We start from the raw sequence: 25,658 nt of genomic DNA, 5'->3' as shown, positions 1-25,658 counted from the left end.
ATGTGGAATTTTTCCCAGAAGACAGATCGCGGATGCGCGTTTATTTTTCTTCTTTTTTTTCCAGAGGTGATCGTATTGACACAGCGGGACTAGAATTTCATACGAGGGCTCATTCTAACGGAAATTAGAAGTTATTGTGCCCTTTTTAAGTGACCAAAAAATTGGAGGGCACCTAGGTCCCCTCCCAAGCTCATTTGTTCCCAAAGTCTCCGGATCAAAGTTCTTAGACAGCCATTTTATTCAACATAGTTGAAAAACCTAATAATAGTGTCTTTTGGGACGACTTAATCCCCCACAGTCCCCGTGGGAGGGGCTGCAAGTTATAAACTTTGACCATTGTTTACATATAATAATGGTTATTGGGAAATGTACAGACGTTTTCAGGGGTATTTTTTGGTTGGGGTGAGGGGTTGACAAGAGGGGGATATTTTTGGGGAACTTTCCATCGAGGAATTTTTCATGGGGGAAGAGAATTTCTATGAAGGGGGTGCAGGATTGTCTAGTATTATTCAAAAAAAGAGAAAATAAATATGAAAAGTTTTTTCAACTGAAAGTAAGGAACAGCATTAAAACTTGAAATGAACAGAAATTATTACACATATGAAGGGTCCACCTCCTCCTAATACCTCGTTCTTTACGCTAAAGTATTTTTAGTAATTTCAACTATTTATACTACGACCTTTGTGATTCATGGGTCATTCTTAAGGAATTGGGACAAAATTTAAGCTTTAGTGTAAAGAGCGAGGCATGGACGAGGGGGCGAACCCCCTCATATACATAATAAAAATATACGAATATAGAAGTTCGTTACGTAAGTTGATTCGTAAGTTACGTATAATTTTTACTAATAAAAACGCTCATAAAAAATAAAAGTCCTAGTTGCCTTTTTAAGTAACCAAAAACTAGAGGGCAACTAGGCCTCCTCCCCTGCTCCTTTTTTCTCAAATCGTTTGATCAAAACTATGAGAAAGCCATTTAGCGAAAAAATAAATGAATATGCAAATTTCATTTTAATTATTCATGTGTGGAGAGCCAAAATCAAAACATGCATTAATTCAAAAACGTTCAGAAATTAAAAAAAAAGTTTTTTTTTAACTGACAGTAAGGAGCGATATTAAAATTTAAAAAGAACAGAAATTAGTCCATATATGAAAGAGGCTGTTCCCTCCTCAAAGATCCATTCTTTACGCTAAAGTCTTTTACTTTTTCATAAAGTAGAATTTAGAGAAAGAGTCAAACTTTAGCGTAAAGAGTGGGGCGTTGAGAAGGGAACATCCCCTTTCATATACAGAGTAATTTATGTTCGTTTTAAGTTCTAATGTCACTCCTTTCTTTCAGTTAAAAAACTTGTTTTTTTTTGTATTTAATCCCCTTTAAAATCAACTCCATTTAAACTCACTAAATGGCTAAGTGGCAGCACTAAGCCACCTGAGACCAAAACAACTGCTTACGCTCCTCCTCCACCCAAACTATTAAACGCTTCACTCTTTCTACCTCCCATGAAGTTCTTATTTCTTTTAAGTCCTTTTTTATAGCCTCGTCCCACCTCTTTCAAGGATAACATGTTCTTCGTTTCGTTTTAGAAGGAAGGTCAAAAGCACAATCTTTGGCAATCAGGATGAGCTCCTCCAAACCTTTGAACTATCCCAGAACTTTGTCACCATGGAGGGGATTATTGTTGATGTATTTAACGTACCTTAACACAATTTTTCTATTATAAGATCTGGTCTCCCAAAAGTTGACAACGTACAGAACGTGAGGAAGGGTACATTGATTAAAAAGAAATAGAAGAATGCGTCGGTTCAAATGCAAGTTCACAGAAACTATGAATACGTATGCACTGACAATTTTGCGAGAAATATGGCTTATAAGAAGTTGTTGAGTGTGAGAGAGAGTTGAAACGATTGAGAGGCGAGGGTGTTTGGTACTCTCAACTGGCTAAACCATATCAACTCGATAAACTAAGAGCTACAGATAGGACGGAACTACTTCCACACCAGTTGGAAACGAGTAACTCACACCTCCAAGCGTTAAATTCTAGACCAAGGTTTAGGTATTCAACTTGCAGATGTTTGAAAATACCCGAAAAGTAGTTCGGTAGTTCGACTGTTATTAAGGATATTATCAGCATGTGCCACAGGAGAAGCATTGATAACGCTGGAAATGTAGGAGGATTGACATTTTTCTACACTTTAGGGTTACAATTCATTTCAATTGGAAATTTTTCTCAGGGTTACAATATATTACGTTAAAAACAGGTAAAACTAAACAGAAACCTTTCACTTTGGATTTTATGACACAGTGTGTTTTAGGTATAACAACTCATTTAGGTCATTTTAGGCCCAAGTACTCAAGTTTTACGCTAGAGATCTTCGAGGTAAGTATAGAGCAGTGATTCTCAAAGTGGGCACTATCCCCTCTTTGCGGGACCTGCATCAATTCAGGGTTTTTTCTTACTGTCATTGCAAAAAGTGCTTTAGAAAAGTATTAAAATTAGTGAATCGTGGTAATTTAAGATTACTTTTGACGAAAAGTGATCCGAGGGCTACTTAATTGTTTGCAGAACACCGAGTTTATCCTACCCAATAAGATGATTTTGAAATTTTGGAATTTTTTTGTATTACCTTTTTATATTACCTTTGAAGTCATTTTGACCTCAGTACGTAGTCCATAATCGTAAGTAGTTCAAAATCATAGAAACATCAATGTTTATAATTTGGATGTTTCTTTTTGTGTTGTATGAAAAAGTAGAAACAATAATACATATATGTTTCCGTTTACTTGCCTTCTAAATTTAAAAAGAATTAACTCCCAGGGGTATTGAGTAATGTTATTTCTTGAAAAAAAATATTGGGTCAAATACGTTTAGGAGTCACAATTCTATAGCGATAATTTAATCCCTAGCCCTATTCATTTGGAGGAGAATATTCACGCTACATTGGCAAGATGGATGCTGAGGCAAGGATAACTCCTCTCTTACTGCAGAAACTAAATTTATTAAGGGAACACTGTAGGTCTTGTCTATTACTGTAATCGTAAAGAAATCGTAAAAAAAGTGAGGCTAGAGGGAGCTGCATCCTCACTAAAAATTGGAAGCGTCGTTTTTTAATTGTGCGAAGAAAATCTATTCAGATACACTGGTTATTACCCAGATATACCACATATAAAGCCATGCTATTTGTCTTCGATCACTATTTTTCATAGTTTTATGCACACCTCCATCTTGAGAGAGATATCTCCCCAACTCAGAGATTGGCCCAAGGTCGCGCATAGACAAATTGAAATAACAGTTGCCGTAAAAAGTATTTTTTATGGCACTTGGTATTAACCAAGTGACATATAGCAATCGCAAATTCTGTCGGTCTGTCGGTCCCGGTTTTGCTACTTTAGGCACTTCCAGGTAAGCTAGGACGATGAAATTTGGCAGGCGTATCAGGGACCAGACCAGATTAAATTAGAAATAGCCGTTTTCCCGATTTGACTATCTGGGGGGAGTGGGGGGCCCGTTAATTCGGAAAAGATAGAAAAAATTGAAGTATTTTTAACTTACGAACGGTTGATCAGATCTTAATGAAATTTGATGTTTGGAAGGATATCGTGTCTCAGAGCTGTTATTTTAAATCCCGACCGGATCTGGTGACATTGGGGGGTGACATCGGGATGAAACTTGGTGGGAAAAATAAGCACAAGTCCTAGATACATGATTGACATAACCGGAATGGATCCGCTCTCTTTGGGGTAGTTGGGGGGGGGGGGGGATTCTGAACAATTAGAAAAAAATTAGGTATTTTTAACTTACGAACGGGTGATCGGATCTCAATAAAATTTGATATTTAGAAGGATATCGTGTCTCAAAGCTCTTATTTTAAATCCCGAACAGATCTAGTAACATTGGGGGGGGGGAGGGGGAAACCTAAAACTTGGAAAACACTTAGAGTGGAGGGATCGGGATGAAAGTTGGTGGGAAAAATAAGCACAAGTCCTAGATACATGATTGTTATAACCGGAATGGATCCGCTCTCTTTGGGGTAGTTGAGGGGGCGGTTAATTCTGAAAAATTAGAAAAAATGAGGTATTTTTAACTTACGAACGGATGATCGAATCTCAATGAAATTTGATATTTAGAAGGATATCGTGTCTCAAAGCTCTTTTTTCAAATCCTAACCAGATGTGGTGACATTGGGGGGGGGGAGAGTTGAGAGGGGGAAACCTACAATCTTGGAAAACATTTAGAGTGGAGGAATCGGGATGAAATTTGTTGGGAAAAATAAGCTTAAGTCCTAGATACATGATTGACATAACCGAAACGGATCCGCTCTTTTTGGGGTAGTTGGGGGGGGGGTTTAATTCTGAAAAATTAGAAAATATGAGGTATTTTTAACTTATGAACGGGTTATCGGATCTCAATGAAATTTGATATTTAGAAGGATATCGTGTCTCAGAACTCTAATTTTAAATCCCGAACAGATCTGGTGACATTAGGGGGGGGGGTTGGGAGGAGGAAACCTAAAACTTGGAAAACACTTAGAGTGGAGGGATCGGGATGAAGCTTGGTTGGAAAAATAAGCAGAAGCCTTAGATACGTGATTTACATAATTGGAATGGATCCGCTCTATTGGGGGGGGGGAGTTAATTCTAAAAAATTAGAAAAAATGAAGTGTTTATAACTTACGAAGGAGTGATCGGATCTTCATGAAACTTCATATTTAGAAGGACCTCGTGACTCAGATCTCTTAATTTAAATTTCAACCGGATCCAGCGTAATTGGGGGGGGGGCAGTTGAGGGGAACCGGAAATCTTAGAAAATACTTAAAGCGGTGAGATCAGGATGAAACTGGATGGGAAGAATAAGAACTTGTCTAAGACACGTCTTTAGGGGAGTTGGGGGGAGGGGTTCAGTGATTGGGCGAGTTTGGTGCTTCTGGACGTGCTAGGGCGATGAAAATTGGTAGGCGTGTCAGGGAGCTGCACAAATTGACTTGATTAAGTCGTTTTCCTAGATTCGACCATCTGCAGGCTAAAGGGAGAGGATAAATTAGAAAAAATTAGGTATTTATAACTTACGAGTGGGTGATCGGATCTTAATGAATTTTGATATTTAGAAGGACATCGTGACCCAGAGCTCTTATTTTAAATCTTGACCGACATTAAGCCTTTTATTTTCCTTTTTAAATCAATCTATTGATTCATAGAGTTTTGTTAGAGCTCATACCATATGATCTCTTGGCTCTTAGCTCTTCTTGCCTCGTCACAAGTGCCGTATGAGCTCTTAGCTCTTGTTTTTTATCCAAAAATTTGTGCGAAGTCCAGCTTATAAATTTAATTAGAACCTATTTTATTTCAGATACTGGACTATGTTCAAGAGCTCAACTCCCTCGAGTCTCGCCGCGGACGAAAGCCATTAGACATGCCAAACATAGTTTATTGGTTTAAGAATGCCCGCGCCGCTCAAAAACGGAGTGAATCACGTGAAAATGAGGAATCGAAAAGCCTCAACGACCTAACTGATAACGACGATGAGGAGCCTTTGAATGATTCCACCACAGATGACGACCTTCGAAAGGAAATAGTTGTTACTATAAAAGATGAATGTGACGAAAATGATAGAGTTTCAAGGGCTAGTAATGAATCAGAAATAGAGAGTGAATATGATGAATTTGATAATCATAATGAGAAAAAGACTACTGCATCTGTTGGTGAAAGTCCCGAGAACTTGTCATGTAAGGAAGAAAGAAGTTATCAATCAGAGTCAGGTTCCAGTTGGAGCCCACAAAAATATTCACAGGATCAACATAGTCAAATTATTGAACGATATTCAAATTTTCAAGTGCCTATTGGCCCACCTCCTTTAATTGGTACAGGAGGTCTGATGTATATGCCTCCGTATATTAATAGTTTTTCTCAAATGGGTCAAAATGCGTCTGGACTTTCTTGTTTATCAGAAGAAAGAAGGAAGCGTAATAGGACTTTTATTGACCCTGTCTCTGAGGTTCCATTGCTAGAACATTGGTTTTCAATTAACACACATCCTGCTCATTCCATGGTTGTCCGGTTCACTGATGAGTTAAATAGGCAACAATATAGACAAAAGTTTCCGAAATTGGAGCCGAAAAATGTGCAATTTTGGTTTAAAAACAGAAGGGCTAAGTGTAAAAGATTGAAAACAGCTACAGAAATAGAATTTTAATTTACTGTAGCACTGCATCGGCAGGCATATATGTTTTAATGAATTTGTGGGGGGGGGGGGGGTAATCCTGAAGAACCTTAAAAACAGGCGAGTGATAACGAAACTATTCAGAAAATCATAAATCTCGAGTTGTCTTGTAAGCAGCAGACCTAATGATCTCCCTCCACTCTCTCTCAGTTGCGTGTGTTCCTGTATGTGGATTATAAATCCTGCGTGATAAATAATAAGTTGGGCTGATTATAATAAGTTGTCCCTTCTTAATTAGTTCCTTTAGTTAAAAAAAGAGCAATTTCAACTGTTCGGTTGTAAAACTACTATTGGTATGTTAGGCTTCTATCTTTGTTAGACGTAACCTGGAGTAACCAATGGGGGAGAGGGTCTTATCATTGGTTAAATTACTTTAAAATAGGAAGGGGGATATAAGGGGAAATGTTAAATTTAGAGGAGTTAAATGATAGTTATGTGTATATAATTGTCGGAGTACGCAAGATAGTTACAGGAATAAAAAATATTGATTAAAAATCCTTCTTAAAGCTATGGGTGGGGGGATTTATTATGCCAAAAAAAAGTTAATTTTTAGTATTAATAGCTGACTTCAGTTAGCATGAAAAAACAATAATATTTTCAGTATATTTTTGGCGATGGATTTTGAATAAGGTGTAATCCACCGATTTAATTCTATGACCCCATGGAAAAAAACAATAAATAAACACATATGTGTGACCCTCTTTTTTGGTAAAATTACGAAATTTCGTGTTTTTGTAGATACAAGCTTTGAACCTCTGCAAATAGGTTCTAAGACATATGAAGTACTAAATTTCAGTGTGTAATCTCCGCCAAGACTGATATTTTCTTATAGTAATAAAATTTTTGCATATAATTTTAAAATTAATAAAATTTACAGTTTTGAAATCAGGCATAAAAACGGATCCTTTTGACTAAATTTCGTCTTTTGGAGTTCCGGCTTGTCAAATAGTTCGTGGTACCGAGCTGCAAGTAAGGAGCAACCCTTCTCAATAGTAACAGAAACTGTAAAAAACAGAATTTATGATACCAATCAATGCATCAAAAGAATTGGATTTTTATGCTGATTTCAAATATATAAGTTTAATCAAATTTAGTCTTATCCATCAAAAGTTACGAGCCAGAGGAAATTTGCCTGATTTTTGAAAAAATGATAAATGCCCCCTAAAAGTCATAGAATCTCAATGAAAAACACACCGTCAATTTCAGCATATCTGAAAACCTAACTGTAGAGGTTTCAAGCTCCTATCTGCAAAAATGTGGAATTTTGTATTTTTTGCCAAAAGAAAGATCAGGTATGCATGAATATTTATTTATCAGAAATTAAATAAATAAGAAAAGCAAGTTTTTTCAACTGAAAATAAGGAGCAACGTTAAAACTGAAAAAGAGCAGAAATTATCGCGTATATTATGAGGTTCGGCCCCTAGTCAATACCTCGTTCTTTACGCTAAAGTTCTTTTTAGTACTTTCAAAAGAGCTATTTATTCTAATTAAACGGCATTTATTAAAGAATTGGAACAAAATTCAAACTTTAGCGTAAAGAGCGAGTTATTGACTAGAGGGCGAGCCATATAATATGTGTAATAATTTCTGTTCGTTTTAAGTTTTAAAGCTGATCTTTACTTTCTGTTAATAAAACTTTTTTATTTATTTAATATTTACTAGCGGTCAGTAGGAAGCATACCCTACTTTGCAATATCGCAATTCTTACCTTTTTCCTTATAATTCCCTATATTATCCATATTATTTGCCTATTTTTAAAGTTTTGTTCGAATTTTGTTTTTCAAGTTTACATTAGTATTTTAGTTGTTCCCAAATTTTAATTTTTTTTTCAATTCAGTTTTTGAAGGTCGCTTCTGTTTTCATTTGTGCCACCTATAAGATGTTGCAAATTTTGAATCTACAAGTCATAAGCAAATATGTGTATTTGGAAAAGGTTTTCAAAGGAGAATATCCAGATATTTGAAAACCCAGACAAGACAACAACTAGTTGTTTCACTTTTTTTCTCTCTCTCTCTCTCTCTCTCTTGGAAACCAATTATAGTTCTTCAACTATTAAAGAAAAATGAAGACAAATAGGGGAGATCGGGGTGAACCTCAAGGCCCAACATGCTTGTATGTCTGCACTGTAGGCTGAGTACTTAATTTTATGAAGGATTTGTTTAGAGGTAGCACTTGAACCTGCTTGATCCACCTGAAATATCATGATTTTTCAGGTTTTTTTTGTAGTTTCCGTATAATTAGCACATTTTATCGCTTCCAGACCAAACTTTACGAATTCACTTGTTTGTTGATTACAGGTATATGCTCGTAATATAAGTTTAATATACAAGTTATAAAGAACCTTATACACATTGTGTTATTTCTTTTTGTTTCTGCATTTATGGTTTATGTATTTAATGTTCATTATATAGTGTTAAATCCTCGAAAAGAATCGAATTTGAATTCTCGTTTCAAAAATAAATATGATTGTCTTTTCCACAATTTTTAGTTTCTTTGACAGTCTAGAAATCAAATAACTTTGAATAAGTTGATTGTCTAGGGTAACTCACATAAGTGGTAATTTATATAAGCTATTTGTACTTTTTGGCCTAGTTACACATATTACTGTTAATCAGTGGCAAGGTTTGGGGGAAGGCAAAGGGGCAGCTACCCTCCTAATAATTTGGAGAAAAAGTTATATAGACCATGCCTGTTAACGCTCCTAGTGTGGGCCCCTCTTACCCCTCCCCCAATAAAAATGCTGGAGCTACGCCACTGCTGTTAACCCCTTTATCCCAATCAGACATTCCAGCCAAACTTCAAGACACCATGGCCCTTATATTTTTTCGTTTGACGCTCCTCGCACTTTGGTATTATAAGGTGAATATATTAAATACTATGCAATTAAATAACATTTTTGGAGATGTGGAAAACATATTTAAATGTTGGAACTCACACGTCACCCGAGACGACTCTGAAACTTCAAATTTTTGGGAAAAGAACAATTTCTCAACACAGTAGACTACCACTAATCCGCTAAAATTAATAATTTAATAGAAGAATTTTGAAGAGTTATTTGCAGCTAGTATAGTAAACTTGCAATAGAAGTTACATTCTTCTTTTGAGTGTAGGCAACCAGTTTCATAACGAAAATTTGACTTTGTAAATGGCTATAGGCTAATTTTTCTCAGTACCACCACGCCACTGTCAATTGAGCTTTGAAAGAAAAATTAAATAAAAAAAAACAAGTTTTTTGAAATGAAAGTAAGGAGCGACATTAAAACTTAAAACGAACAGAAATTACTCCGTATATGAAAGGCGCTTTTCCTCCTCGACACCCGGCTCTTTACGCTAAAGTTTTTTATTGTTTTAAAAAGTAGAGTTTGCGAGAAAGAATCAAACTTTAGCGCAAGGAGCGGGGTGTCGAGGAGGAAAAGCCCCTTTCATATACGGAGTAATTTCTGTTCGTTTTAATTTTTAATGTGGCTCCTAGCTTTCATTTCAAAAACTTGTTTTTTTTAAGTTTTTGAATTAATGCATGTCTGGTTTTGGCTCTCCGTACATACATTATTAAAATGAAATTTGCATATTAATTCTTTTTTTGGCTAAATGGCTTTCTCTTATTTTGATCAGACGATTTTGAGAAATAAGGGGAGGGGAAGGAGGCCTTGTTGCCCTCCAATTTTTCGGTTACTTAAAAAGGCAACTAAATCTTTTAATTTTTAACGAAAGTTTTTATTAGTAAAAAATATATGTAACTTAAGAATTAACTTACTTAACAAACTTTTATATTCTTATATTTTTGATTATATATATGAGGGGGTTGGTCCCCTCGTTAATACCTCGCTCTTCACACTAAATCTTGTTTTGTCTCAATTATTTAAGAATGACCCCTGAATCAGAAAGGCCGTAGAATAAATAGTTGAAATTACTTAAAAAATTTTAGCATAAAGAGCGAAGTATTTATCTCCTCCTAAATACCTCGCTCTTTATGCTAAAGTATTTTTGGAACCCCTCATATGCGTAATAATCTCCGTTCGTTTTAGGTTTTAATGCTTCTCCTTACTTTCAATTGAAAAAACTGTTTCATGTTTGTATTTTCATTGTTTTTTTTTTTTTTTAATGGTAATGCTAGAAAATCCTGCGCTCTTTTCATTGAATTTCTCTTCACCCATTAAATATTCCTCCAAGGAAAGATCCTCCCATATAGCCCCCTCTCCTGAACCCCACAGCCAAACCAAAAAAATCCCCCTGATAACGTCGGTACACTTCCCAGTAACCATTACTGTATGTAAACATTGGTCAAAGTTTGTAACTTGCAGCCCCTCCCCCAGGGACTGTGGGGGGTAAGTCATCCCCAAAGACATAGTTATTATGGTTTTTGACTATGCGGAACAAAATGGCTATCTCAAAATTTTGATTCGTTGACTTTGGGAAAAAATGAGCGTGGGAGGGGGCCTAGGTGCCCTCCAATTTTTTGGTCACTTAAAAAGGGCACTAGAACTTTTCATTTCCGTTAGAATGAGCCCTCCTGCAACACTCTAGGACCGCTTGGTCGATACAATGACCCCTGGGGAAAAAAACAAACAAATAAACACGCACCCGTGATTTGTCTTGTGACAAAAAATACGAAATTCCACATTTTTGTATATTGGACCTTGAAATATTTTCTATAGGGTTCTCTGATACGCTGAATGCGATGGTGTGATTTTCGTTAAGATCCTGTGACTTTTAGGGGATGTTACCCCCTATTTTCCAAAATAAGGCAAATTTTCTCAGGCTCGTAACTTTTGATGAAAAAGACTAAATTTGATGAGACTTATATATTTCAAATCAGCATAAAAATCCGATTCTTTTGATATATCTTTTAGCATCGAAACTCCGTTTTTTAGAGTTTCGTTTACTATTGAGCCGGGTCGCTCCTTACTACAGTTCGTTACCACGAACTGTTTGAAAACCTGTCTTTGCCCTCCTGTACTATTGAATCAAAAAAAAATTCGACCGAAAGTAAGGAGCCACATTAAAACTTAGAATGAACAGAAATTATTGTGTATACGAGGGGGGGCTGCTCCCTCCTCGATACCTCACTCTTCACACCATTGATTTTTAGTACTTTAAAAAAGCTTTTTATTCTATTTGAATGGCCTTTGTGTTTGAGGAGTCGTGTATTTCTGAAGAACTTGGCTTTATAAAAAGTTATAATTTTCTCAGTATTACTACCGTACTTTCAATCAAGCTTTGGATTAAAATTCTCTCTTCCTCTTCTGTTACTATAAACTAAATAAATTAGTCACTGTACAGCTGTACAATATTAAAAAAAAAAATTATTTATAAAAAAAAAGAATACTAAAAAAAATAGGGCACTCTTGCAGCTCTAAAAATTAAAACAGAGGCTTTTAAGAGTTTCGACGATTATAATAGCTTGTTCAGAAAATCATAAAATTTGCCTGCTTTTCGAAAAAGGGGAAAACACCCCCGAAAAGTCAAAGTCTTATTGAAAAACGGATACGTGTTTATTCGATTTTTTATGTTCTTCCCAGGGCTGACCGTAGCGAACCAATAGTCCCAGAAGATCGAAAGAGGGATTTTCGAAACAAAGATCAGAAAGCCATATTACAAAATAATCTTCGTCCATTCAAATCAAGGATACTTGTGATGCTCTCGGATAATGATTGTAAATGTTTTGGATAAATACATTTGTTACCTTCTTTGAGAAGAATCTAACTGTAAAAATCATAGAGAGAAAAAAGAATGTTAGTTTAATGGATAAAAGGATAAAGCAGAAAGTCCCTCCTGAGCCATTGCTGGCGCATAGGGCGTCGAGTCGACGTTTCAGTTGTTGAGTGTCTTTTACAGGGACAAAAAGCAAGCTTGTCGCTCAGGTTCTTTAATGACAAAATACAATAAAACATAAGGTGGAGGTTTGCCTTAATATACGTGTGAGAACCACCCCCAAAATGGGGAAACATCCCCAAAAAGGCAAATAACTTTAGTGAAGTTGAAACTATTAGAATCAGCTTATGATAGATCTTTACTGTAGTGGTTTAAAGCTCCTCTCTTAAAAATTTTGGAATTTTTTTTTTCTTAGAAGAAAGATTACGGATACGTGTTTATTTGTAGTATTGTTCGTTTTTTTCCTAGAGGTGATTGTATCGTACCATCTGCTCTGGATAAACGAAAGAGGGCCTATACGAACAAAAAATAATGTTCTAGTGCCTTCTTTGATTGAATTAAATAAAAAAAAAAGTTTTTTTAAAGGAAAGTAAGGAGCGACATTAAAACTTAAAACGAACAGAAATTACTCCGTATATGAAAGGGGCGTTTCCTTCTCAACGCCCCGCTCTTTACGCTAAAGTTTGACTATTTCTCTCAACTCTACATTTTAAAACAGTAAAAAACTTTAGCGTAAAGAGTGGGGCGTTGAGAAGGAAAAGCCCCTTTCATATACGGAGTAATTTCTCTTCATTTTAAGTTTTAATTTCGCTCCTTACTTTCATCTAAAAAAACTTGTTTTTTTTTTATTTAATTTCTGAACGTTTTTGAATCAATGCATGTTTTGATTTTGGCTCTCCGCAGAGGAATAATTAAAACGAAATTTGTATATTTATTTTTTTGGCTAAATGGCTTTCTCATAATTTTGATCGAATGATTTTGAGAAAAAAAGAGCGGGGGAGGAAGCCTAGTTGCCCTCCGATTTTCGGTTAATTAAAAAGGTAACTAGAACTTTTTATTTTTTACGAATCTTTTTATAAGTAAAATATATACGTAACTTATAAATTAGCTTACGTAAAGAACTTTTGTATTCTCATGTTTTTATTACATATATGAGGGGGTTCGCCCCCTCGTCGTTACCTCGCTCTTTACACTAAAGCTTAAATTTTGTCCCAATTCATTAATAATGACTCTTGAATCACAAAAGCCGTTGAAGTTACTAAAAATACTTTAGCGTAAAGAGCGAGGTATTAGGAGGAGTTGTGCCCCTCATATGGATAATAATTTCTGTTCGTTTTAAGTTTTAATGCTGCTGCTTACTTCCAGCTGAAAAAAAACTTTTTCATATTTATATTTTCATTGTTTTTTTTTAAGTAATGCTAGAAAATCCTGCGCTCCCTTCATGGAAATTTTCTTCCCCCATGAAAAATTCCTCGATGGAAAGCTCCCCCAGCATATTCCTCTTTTCTCAACCCCTGCTTCCAACCAAAAAATCCTCCTGAAAACGGATTTACACTTCCCAATAACCCTTACTATATGTAAGCACTGGTCAAAGTTTTGAATTTGTAACCCCTCCCACGGGGACTGTGGGGGAACAACTCTTCCCCAAAGACATAGTTATAAGGTTTTTCAATTAAGCTGAATAAAATGGCTGTCTCAGAATTTTGATCCGTTGACTTTAAGAAAATAATTAGCGTGGGAGGGGGCCTAGGTACCCTCCAATTTTTTGGTCGCTTAAAAAGAGCACTAGAATTTTTTATTTCCATTAGAATGAGCCCTCTCGCAACATTCTAGGACAACTGGGTCGATACGATCACCCCTGGGAAAAAAAAGAAAAAACAAATAAACACGCATCCGTGATCTGCCTTCTGGCAAAAAATATAAAATTTCACATTTTTGTAGATAGGAGCTTGAAACTTCTACAGTAAGGTTCTCTGATACGCTGAATCTGATGGTGTGATTTTCGTTAAGATTTTATGACTTTTAGGGGATTTTTCCCCCTATTTTCTAAAATAACGTAAATTTTCTCAGGCTCGTAACTTTTGATGGGTAAGACTAAACTTGATGAAACTTATATATTTAAAATCAGCATTAAAATGCAATTCTTTTGATGTAGCTATTGGTACCAAAATTCCATTTTTTAGAGTTTTGTTTACTATTGAGCCGGGTCGCTCCTTACTACAGTTCGTTACCACGAACTGTTTGATAATGAATGAATGAATGAGCTTTATTACCCGTAAAAGTATAAAAAACACAAAGTACGGAGTATTATAAATAAACAAAACGATAAACAGCGAAAAATAAATTCATACAGTAAAAAAAAAAAATTAAAAACAATGAAAGGATGTGCCATGGGAAAATGGCACTTTCTGCCGTTTTATGGTATAAAACTACACTTTCACCCCGAACAGGACCAAATTGCTATTGGTTGAAAATTCTTAGATTGCCAGGCAATTTAAAAGTACCAAACAACCATAGAGTGAACTTCCCACTTGTAGAGGAAGTAATGCCGCGCGGTGGAGCAATCAATCCTGAAAAGCCACGTTATCCCGTACTACATAATGGTGAATATAGACTTTTTTTTTTCATTTAACTTGTTTGATTCACTTGATTTTTCATAAAAATCTTCAATGATGTACTATTGCATATAAGGTATTACGAAGGAGTGGTGGCTGGTCATTGTGTAGGTGAAGGAGGGGGGCATATGCTTAAAAGAGTGTACTCCAATGCACAATTTGTCAGACTCTCGATGAACATTCACATAAACATAAAATGGGGCTTAGGGGGGATAGCAGGAACTAAAATTTCATCTCCTGTCATGTAAACTAGGCCTGAATAAGGCTGCTAAGGGGTAATAGAAATAAATACCTAACCCTTTTGATCCCTGGGAATATTTTCAGTCTATGCCTTTATTATTGGTAGAGGGAGGGGGGGTAGTAGCACCCATCTCATTGCGACAATCTATTTCTATGCAGCATAAAAGATTACATTCAAATGCCTAACGCCACAGAGGTTAGAATGGGAGGGGAAAAATCATAAATTTTTTTAGGAAATTTCTTGGGAGAGGGGATCGATAAAGGCTACCGCTAGCTCTGTTTTCAGCAGTTTTAAAGTGTAATATTTTTCATTTACTATTTCATGTCCTCTTGGTTCCTGGGGTTGTCGTTCCCTAATAGTGTAAATGGGGAGCATCTCCATAAAACAGTTTTTTTTGAAGAATTTTTCTTTGAAACCGTGAAGTTAAGAATCCTTTGAATAATTTTGGAGATTCCATGTCCCACATTCCTATTACATATTTGAGGGGCACATTTTTTTTATTTTTCTTTTAGATTTATATCATTCTCGATGCATTGTTTTCCGGATATTAAGTTGTTTTACATTTCAATGGTTTTTCGAGTATGTAAAAAAGAGAGTTGAAGAGGTGAGTAGGATCCCTCCCTCACATTTAAAAGACTAAAACTCTAAAAAGATTCCATCAAAACTCTAAAACAAGTGTAGCAGCAAAATACATTACACGTGCTCACTCTGAATGATACAAATTGTATTAATTTTTTAGTGATTCGCTAAAAGCGGTTAGCACAAAAAATTTGTGAAACTTTCAAACTTGAAGTTTCAAAGTCTTGATGGGAATCCTGATGGAAAGCGTGCAATGAAATTTATTAAGTAGGAAAGACCTATAGGCTATCTCCTGTTGTTGATAAATATATATATATATATATATATATATATATATATATATATATATATATATATATATATATATATATATATATATATATATATATATATATATATATATATATATATATATATATATATATATATATATATATATATATATATATATATATGTATATATATATATATATATATATATATATGTATATATATATATATATATATATATATATATATATATATATATGTTTATATATATATATATATATATATATATATATATATATATATATATATATATATATATATATATATATATATATATATATATATATATATATATATATATATATATATATATATATATATATATATATATATATATATATATATATATATGAATATGAATCCGGAAGTTTGAGACCTGAGGGGCCGAAAGTCCCCTCGTATTTAATAGATTGTAGTTTAATTTTGATAATCGTACTTTATTTTGAAAGCAAATACACTAAATGAGTTCTTTTTCAGGGTCTAAGGGGTGGTAATCCTCCTATTATTGAAAGTAACATTGTCTGTACTACGGAAAGAGAACGGAAATGAAAGAGCGAAAAAAAAAGTTTTCTCTAATGAAAATAAAGAGGGAGATTATAACTTCAAAACAAATAGAAGTTATTTGGTATATGAGAACTGCTGTACCCTTCTCAACTCTCCACCTTTTATGCGGAGATTTGCTGGTGCCTTAAAAAAATTTTTCATTCAAATTTAAAGGCTCTTATTATGGAGCAGTCATAATGGGCCACAAAGTCAAACTTTAGCGTAAAGAGCGGGAATGAAAAGGGGGCATCCCCACTCATATACGGGATAGTCAGTGTTAATTTCAAGTTTTCATTCCCCTTTTCACTCTCCTTTTAGAAAAATTCTTTAAATTAATCCTTCAGCTTTTAAGGCAATACTGAATGTGTAGAATTCATTGTTTACAGCTAACTATTAAACTTCAAAGCCTGAGGAAATTTACCCCATTTTTGAAAAAGCAGCCAAACATCCACAAAAAGGTGAGTGATCTCGATGAAAAGTATACTTCAGCTTATCAGAGAACCCCAGAAGACCCCCACAACCGCAGAGGTTTCAAGCATCTTTTTTATAGAAATTTGAAATCTTCATTTTTTTTAAATAAAAATAGATGCGTGTTAATTCTTATTAGTTCAGGGGGGATATTTTTTCAGGGATGATAGTATCAAACCAGTAATCATCGAGAGAAGACTCTTTCGAGTCAAAAAAGTGCCCTTTTAAGTATATCTTAAGAAAGATTTTGCCATTGTAAAGTGGTGTTTTTTGCCATTTGATGGCACAGAACAATATTTTTGCCCCAAATGGGGAGAAAAAGCTATCGATGGAAACTTCAGAGACACCCAACCAATTTAAAATGATAAAAAGCTAAATGATGTGCTTTCCAGCTTCTGAAGTAGCAAAACCTTTCGGTGGCACATTCAATCCTTATGATATTAAACAAAAAAACAAATTTTTTAAAATGAAAGTAAGGAGCGACATTAAAACTTAAAACGAACAGAAATTACTCCGTATATGAAAGGGGCTTTTCCTCCTCAACGCCCCGCTTTTTACGCTTAAGTTTGACTTTTTCTCTTAACTCTACATTTTAAAACAGTAGAAAACTTTAGCGTAAAGAGCGGGGCGTTGAGGAGGAAAAGCCTCCGGATTTTTACCGCCATTTTTATGATCGGAACCACTAGAGAGACTATATTTGTTACCCTATCAACAAAGGCTTATTGGTGTCCCGCTATTTCCGGGAAATGGGCGCCTCATCCACTTTTATGCTAGCAAGAACAGAATAATTTTCAGGTGTCTATGGGGGGGATATAACGCGGGTACTAGAGCGGGACCCCCATCAGTTTTACATAAGATTAGAACATAAAATAACTCAACTTAAAAAAGGATATGTCTCAAAGATATCAACAGGCAATCTTTTTATACACTTCCACCACCAAAAATGCACCCTTACTCAAAGTTAACCTACTATAATTCTCTATATTAGATTAAACATGTGAAAAACCTCACTCCTGCTATTGCACGATTCTCAAAATGATAGAACAACCTAATTTTCTCCCAAAATATTCATTTTTACCCCTGTCTGCAATTTCAATTTCCACTAATCAAAGCATATTCTAGCAGGTGCTAAAAAGGAATAAACAGGTGCATTGGGTTAAACCTTTCCTTTATGTAAAGGCTTAGTTTCTACCGGAACGCTGGACTTCAGAGAATTGCATGAAAGGGTTCTTACCAGCCAGTAAATTTGAACACTGTGATATTACATACGAATCGCAAACTGGAGAATTATGGTTAGACATAATCCTCGATTCTAACGTGAAATGCTAAAAAAATGCAACTTATCTAGGAATTGAATGAAAGAATAGTATTCTAACATTATAGTAAGAAATAGCAAACAAGTTTTTTTTAGACAATACTATTGAATTATTTTAGATCCTCTCTCCCCCGAGGTAGAGTCAGATGCAACCCTGAAGCTTACTGATTGTATAGCTTTTCTTCCTTCTAGTGTGTTCTATTTTACATATTTTTCATAAAATTCAATTCTAACTATTTTTCACTGTCTTGAAAAAGGAGGGCTTAGGCTATGCAAATGAGACAAGTCTACATTTTGTCCTAGGAAGGTATTTTGAGGCATGTACCGGGTCTATTTTATCAATATTTAAGAAAATAACTATAAATCAATGTATTCAAATCCAAAACGAATTCTTGCATTCTCAATTGATTGCTATATTGTGATCTGGATTTCAAAATATTAACGTGGAGTTGAAGCCTTCTCAGTCATCTGAATAACGCACAATTTTTCAAATCTTTTACTTTTCATAAGTTTCTTTCATTTTCGTGAAAACTACTTCTGAACTTGAATACTTGCATATAAAGTTGCCAGTTTAAGTTGGAGAGAGAAAGTTTCTTACATTGATAAAAGAAGGGTGAATGCAAGTAGGCATTTGGGCAAAAGCGGTAATTTATTCTTTTTTCTGTTACATTTTAACGCACTTGTATCAAACTTTTTTAGTTCAAATGTTTTCTTTATAATATATTATAGCAAGAATAAACCACAAGGAAATATTTATGATCTTTGATATTCGCTAGGGTTATTTCTGGTTATTCCTAACCATACTTGTCCTTTTTATAAGAACTAATGTCCATAAGATGTATTTTTTTCACTACATGAAAAACTAAACTTTTTTTCCTTTTTAAAGGAAACCCTGACCAATGCCCCCCCCCCCAAAAAAAAATAGCAAGGACGGGGTTGATCCACCTGCGCAAGGCGATGACTTGGGCTCCGCTTCGCCCTTCAAGCCCCATGGCAGGGAAGCTGCCACCTCACCGGGGCCTGTTCTTTCAATGCAAGGCCATGATACTACTTTTTTTGCTCCCAAGCCCCATACAAGTGAAGCTGCAGGACTTTTTACGTTCTTTGTATATGCATTATGTTTACTTTTGCTGCAAAGAATAACTGTTCTTCCAACTTGAATCTGCTTAATGATATAACATATCGCGCCAACATCTCTGTCCCATTCTAGGGGTAACCGGCAACCCCTTGTAATTTCAACTGCAGCATTAGGCACCATTGATTTTATTGCGCCATTGCTAGCACCTTCAATATCCAATAGAGTAAAAGCTCCCATTATTAGAGAATAATATTCTCACTGTTAACAGACTTTTCTTTTTTTCAGTACTGAAACAAATCAAGCAACTCATTGAGAATTACGTCACCCTCGCCTGTAAATATTGAACCATGATCAATTTCTTACAACCGGGAATTCCCTGCTTGACTAATGGACTCTAACATTCCCTATTACGTAACATCCGAAGAAATCCTGATTTAGCGTTGTCACGTAGGTTTTTGACAGAGAAACTATTAGTTAACAATTGATGTTATTTTTGGATTATGGTTTTATTTTTTAAGGAATCAACCTTTGAAGAATAATTTTTTTTTCTATAGTTCATGAGAAAAAACAGCATCTCATAACGGCAAAAACATTAGTCTTGTAGAACCTTAGAGAATCAAACTACCAAAGGAGGGAGGTTCTTGGACCTAAACAATCTTTATAATCTAAACATTATTATGAAGTTTCCAAAATTCTCAGGTGTTTTTCTTGTACCTAATTATTAACTGTGTTTTTTCTTATGTGTGCCAGCTCTTATACCCCCCCCCCGTGTGACTAGGCTTCTGAGAACATACGCGGCAGCATGAGTCTACTAATTATATTACAAATTGGCTTTTAGATTCGGTTTGTCATAGCTTGTAAAATAAACTATAAAGGATATATAAATAAAATCATTCTTCCACAGAATTTTGTGATTATTGTGAAATGGAATAACTCTAAGTAGTGAGTAGTGTTACATAAATAAATAAAATCTGTTCTTAATCAGGCCTTTTTAATAAACTTTCAGAAATCCCCTAAATATCTTTCTTCATTCAGTTCATTGATCCCCTAGAGACTTAGGATTAATCCATGATTTATATCACCATTAAGTTTATTGCCTTTGCTGGAGCAAAGGCAATTTCGACTTAACTCTAAAATCCCCTAACTGGCGGATTAGAAAGTTCCATGGGTCCAAATCCGGATACAGCGGACTTTCCAAACTATGACCATAATTCAAAGAGATAGAGACTCAGACTTAAATACCATCCTTTATTTGCTAGCTTCCTTGGAAACTGTCGTTTAGATTAGCTTAGAGCTTAATGTGGCCAATAAATATACAACAATAGATGACAATGTTTTTGAAAAAAGAGCTGATATGCCCTCAAAAAAAATTATGAGGCAAGCTAATTTTGTGAAGTTAAAAGCATTTCTAGTGATCGATTAATTTTTCCTAAAATCTTAAACTTTGGGAACAATAATTCTGCTTTAAAAGAAAAAAATGGGTTTGTCATGCCGTGAGCCATATTAACACGTGCCAAAGAAATCTTTCGCCAAAATCGGTTCTTCCATACCCGGGCTAGCGCTCTTCCCAATCTGAAGTCAATGTGGCTCTTTACCAATATTGCGACACAATGGCATTTACGGTAAAAATAATATTTATTCTCTTACAAAACAAAATCCAACAAATAAAAGAGATTATGATAATTATAGGAAATGTCTAAATAAGCCAAGATAAACCAAATTCACAGTTTCGAGTAATAAACACTAAAATAAACAAACAATTAGCACTCACAGGGTTAAAAGGAGATAAACCAAATAAACATACAAGGACTAATTCACTCTCGTGACTAAAAAACACACAATAAGTTAAAAATTTAGAAGCTATAAAGAGAAAACTCTAAATTTGCCAAATTAACTTAAACAACTTTAAGGTAAAACGACAGTGGGAAGGGGGGCAGGAGGCTCAATTATTCACTATATCATCTATGTACGGAACATGATTTCTTCTATATCTTTCTTTGAGAGATTGGATGAAAGACAGTGACGTTTGATATTAGAGAGGAAAAACACAATTATTCTTATTAAATAGGGGTCAACGTGAAATTTATTGAAAAATTTGTCGAAAAATGTATTGTGGTTAATTAAAACAAAAGCCGTTTGTAAGTCCACTACTATAATATTGAGTCAGGTATTGGGGTTTTCAAATATTAATGAAAAAACAAATTTGGAAAAAGAAATTTTTAAAGAAAAGTAAAAAGCCATTCAAAATGAATACGAGCACAAAAAAATTATGATAATAATGGAAACATAAAATGACCAGAATTTACTATCAACTAATAAATGACATCTAAAGCAAAAAATTAAATAAATAATCATACCAAACATAAAGATAGCAGATAATCATAAAGACGAATGCATAGATCTTAAAACTATTAAAACTTGAATTGAATTTTCAGTTAAAACCTAAGTGAATAAATATTACTGCAAACATGGGTTTTATAACTGCCGACCCTTCACCTCTCCTAACCGTAAAAGATCTAAAGTATATTGTGTCATTTACATTCTATTGAAAACGATAAGTATTTTGAACACTGTTTTTTTTTTCAAAACATCAGCGAAAAGTAAAAAACAAATTACTATATTTATAAACATAACTGGAAAGAACTAATGAACATATAATTAATATACACTGATATTAACTCCTGGAAACCTCAAAATTCAAAATTTTATTCACATGTAATTTTTGTTATTTTTCAAATTAAGAAATCTAAACAATATTGATAATATATTTATTTAAGTAGTCTTATAACATATTTATTATATATTTACAAGTGCAATTATAACATATTTTTGTAAAACGTTGGCCAAAATCTTGTTTGTGGTAAATTTTGTTCATTTTACGTTTGACTTCAGTATTTAATTTAATTTTGACTCATTTTAGGACTTAATTATTCAATATCCAATATTTAGAATTATGATTTGATTATTTATTTTAATTTCTGTCTATTTTCAGTTTCACTTGTTCTTTGATAGTAAGTTCTGGTTCATTTAAGCCTGAATTCTTATAGGACTTCATTTCTGCTCGTCTTAAACTTGATATAGCTCTTTAATTTTATTTCAAACAATTCAATTTCTGAAAGTCTTTTTTAATTAACTTTTGTTTATTTCTGATTGCCAACGTTTTATTAGTGGTTAATATAACTACTAATTTTCCGAGTTTTCTTGTTTTCAGCTTAAGAATTAAAATGTCCGGTTATAATTTAAATTCTAACTTTGCATAAGAAGATCTGAGCGTTTGTGATTGTAGTTAATATAAATATTGTATAAATTTCATCGATTTGAAATAAAGGCTTGGAAAGGATCTTGAACTAGCATTTTAATTCAACAGAATCCTACTGGGAGAATGCTAAAAAAAATAACATGTAAAAATATAAATAGAGTGGGGAAAGGAATATACATCAGAGATATCTCTCAGCATTCTTTATTTCTGACTCCTTAAACTATTTTTTTGTGACTTTAACATAAGTGTTTTTTTGGTAAGGCGTGGAAAAATTTTTATTCTGGTATTAAATCATGTGATATATATCTATATCCCTACCATTCCTACTTATACTTTATCATAACATTCCTTTCAATATTCCCTTGAAGTTTAAACTCAACATCCTAGCCGTTTTGAGATATGTTACATACACCCTTTTAGAAATGCGGATATAGATAGGGTGTTTTGATTTATTTATTCCCCTTAACATTCCCTGAAAGGTTAAATGAAATACCCCTTGCCGTTCCTGAACTAGCAAGTTCCAAGTTCATGAACTTGACAACCGGCATACCACTAATGTCTTTTTATGACATTCAACTTCCCTCTCAACATTCTCTGGCAGTTTCAACTTAATACCCTTAACGGTTCCTGAGATATTGTATACAAAATTTTAACAGCATGAACGCTTAAAATTTTTTTTATTTACTTCAATATCCTCCTCAATATTCCCTGAAGTATCACCTCAATAACCTTGCTCTTTTTGGACACCCAAAATTAAATATTTCCCCCTTTTCTAACGGTAAATCCTAAATGTAAACAATAGAAAAATTCCATAGTTTTCAACTTTTGCCGTAGGGGCTGTTTGAGGCATGACTACCCTACGCCCTTTCGATCACCTGGATGTAGATAGTGTCTTTGAATCCACCTCGATATCTCCCTCAACGTTCCCTTAAGTTCCAACTTAATACCCTCAGCTGTTACGGAAATTTTACTAATGGACTCATTTGACAGTATGAGCAAATCATCATCAGTATAGCGTGGTTTGACTTTGCTCCATACCCCCTTAACATTTACTAATGAAAGTTCTTAAGCCGAACTGGCCAGATATGACAATAAACAACCAAGAGAGATAAAACTGTACAAAAGAAAACTTCAAACGAGACGACGGCCAGTAGAATTGAAAGACTAAAACAACGCGTTGTTTTAGTCTTTCAATTCTACTGACCGTCGTCTTGTTTGAAGTTTTCTTTTGTAGAGTTTTATCTCTCTTGGTTGTTTATTAACATTTACTGAAATCGTTTGGAAGTAGTAGCAGTCCTGAGTGATTACAGTCACAGTCGCAAGTACTGTCAATCGCAAGTAGTCTTAGTGACAAGTAGTCACAGCTGCAAGTAGCTGCAGTCACAATCACTCATAGTCTCAATCGCAAGTAGTCGTAGTTGCATCACACAGTAGAAGTAGCAGAAGTAATGACAAAGAAAGTTTCAAATTAATACCCTTAGCCATTCCTAAGATGTTGCATATGTTCCTTTTTGATAGCCTGGTGATACATTGTGTCTTTTGGTTTAGTTCAGCATACCCTCAACCTTTCATGAAGTCCCACCATAATACAATTTGCATGTTAGGAAATACTTCGGCTCAAACTTTCCTCCCTTTCCCAATCCTAAATACTGCATGTAAACATTTAGAAAATTATATAATTTACAATCCTTACCCCGAGAGCAGTTGGGTGCTTGCCATCCCCAGAGCCATATATACAAGAACTTTTGACTATTTTGAACAAAATATTTTTTAAATTCCACTCAATATAAAGGGGGTGATCTAAAACAGGTAGGGAGCTGGTTGCCCTCCGATTACATTTTGACATTACCCTCAGCATGCCCTGAAACTTTCAAATTAATACCACAAGTCGTTCCTTAGGTATTACTTATACACCGTTTTGACAGCCACTGTGCATTTCTGGGCCTTTTTGAGACCCAGGATTAAACATGCCCCCTGTTTCTAATAGCAAACACTGTATGTAAACGATGGGCAACTTGCATAACTTGTAATCCATGCCTCGGGGGTTTTGCAGGGGCTGTGACATCCCAGAATACATAGTTTTTTCAACAAAATGGTACGAAACAAGAGTTTTGACCGGATGTCTTTTGGTGATACATCTAAAAAGTGCATAAGAGGGGTATCGGTTGCTCTTCGACAGTCCCCTCCGAGCTCTTCAAGACCAACTCTTTTATATGAAGTGGTTCTGAGGAAGAAATTGCAATTACTTGAATCTGGAAACATGTTTGCAGTTCTTCCTGGTACTAAAAAGTGGCAGACGTTTGCATTCCATTGGGTGTTTTCAAGGGTCAAAGGGGCAGCGACTTCAATCCAGAAAGGGTCCCATCAGTGGCTATGTCTTCTGAGCCCATAAATGGGTTCGAGGTTGGATTTGATGACTTTTATCAGGGATTTCATCCGGCCTCCACGTCTTTGTTTCAAGGATGGAATTGGTTTGCAATAAAAAGTCCTAAAAAAAAAAAAATAGTTATCAGGCCAGCGATAGGCTTGGCTGGACCAGCAGAGATGGTGGTGGCGAATGATGCTTTCCGGTTCAAACTTTTACCCGCAACGTTGTCTTATTGTTTTGTGCGGGATTTATTCACATAGATTCAGTCCAAGTGTGTGTCTTGTGCACTTGTGATTGAACGAATTCAGAACCTCATCTTTGGATACTTTTATTGGCCATGTTTCCCATCTGCAGAGGAGGATGGAAAAAACAAGGGATTCATGCACTCAGTGTTTCGTCTTGATACTAATCTCTCTCCTTTTCCTGAGTGGCACACACAGTTTTGGAAAGACCGTGGAGGCTGCTGATATGCCGGCATTGATCTTATCACTGTATGTATCGTTATTTTTTATAATTTAGCCAAGATATTTGAATCTACCAATCATCTAAATCTGGCAGTGATTCAGCATTAAAGGTGGGTAAAATTCACACTGGTCACCAATTTTTTCTTTTCAGTACTGATCTCCAGTCCTGTGGAACCAGCTGCTACAGATACTCTATGGAGAACTGCATTTAAAGGCATTTACCGCTTAAGACATCGTCCCTGCAGTCCAGATCGTTCACGTTGAAATCTGGGCTCACTAATTATACGAAATCCAGATCACAATATAGCAATCACTAATTGTAATTCCAAAACTGCCTTGCATATCTTTCTTGAAAATTCGGTCCATTACGAAATTGGAAAGCTCTGAGAAGAGGGTACAATCTTGTCTCACACCAAATCCAATATCAAACGAAGACGAGAGCTCCCCATTGACTTGGATGCAGGGTCGTGTGAGTTTACACTATGTCTGTATTAGGCGAATGATCTTGGGCAGTACTCCATCTTCAAGAAT

General features: G+C 34.9%; 1 protein-coding gene across 4 annotated transcripts in view; it reads left to right on the top strand.

Annotated features, from left to right (window-relative positions):
* LOC136031631 (homeobox protein dve-1-like) overlaps positions 1-8,696 on the top strand; it is a 128,771-nt gene extending 120,075 nt beyond the window's left edge. For all 4 annotated transcript variants that reach the window (XM_065711272.1, XM_065711271.1, XM_065711273.1 and 1 more), the window contains one exon: positions 5,345-8,696. In XM_065711272.1, the coding sequence (XP_065567344.1) occupies positions 5,345-6,187 (843 nt within the window). In that variant the 3' untranslated portion in view covers positions 6,188-8,696. The remainder of the gene's footprint in view (positions 1-5,344) is intronic.
* The last annotated feature ends 16,962 nt before the right edge of the window (positions 8,697-25,658 follow it).

The sequence above is a fragment of the Artemia franciscana genome, chromosome 10 (assembly GCF_032884065.1).
Source record: "Artemia franciscana chromosome 10, ASM3288406v1, whole genome shotgun sequence".
Taxonomy (NCBI): domain Eukaryota; kingdom Metazoa; phylum Arthropoda; class Branchiopoda; order Anostraca; family Artemiidae; genus Artemia; species Artemia franciscana.
This window is presented reverse-complemented; position numbering and strand designations above follow the sequence as displayed.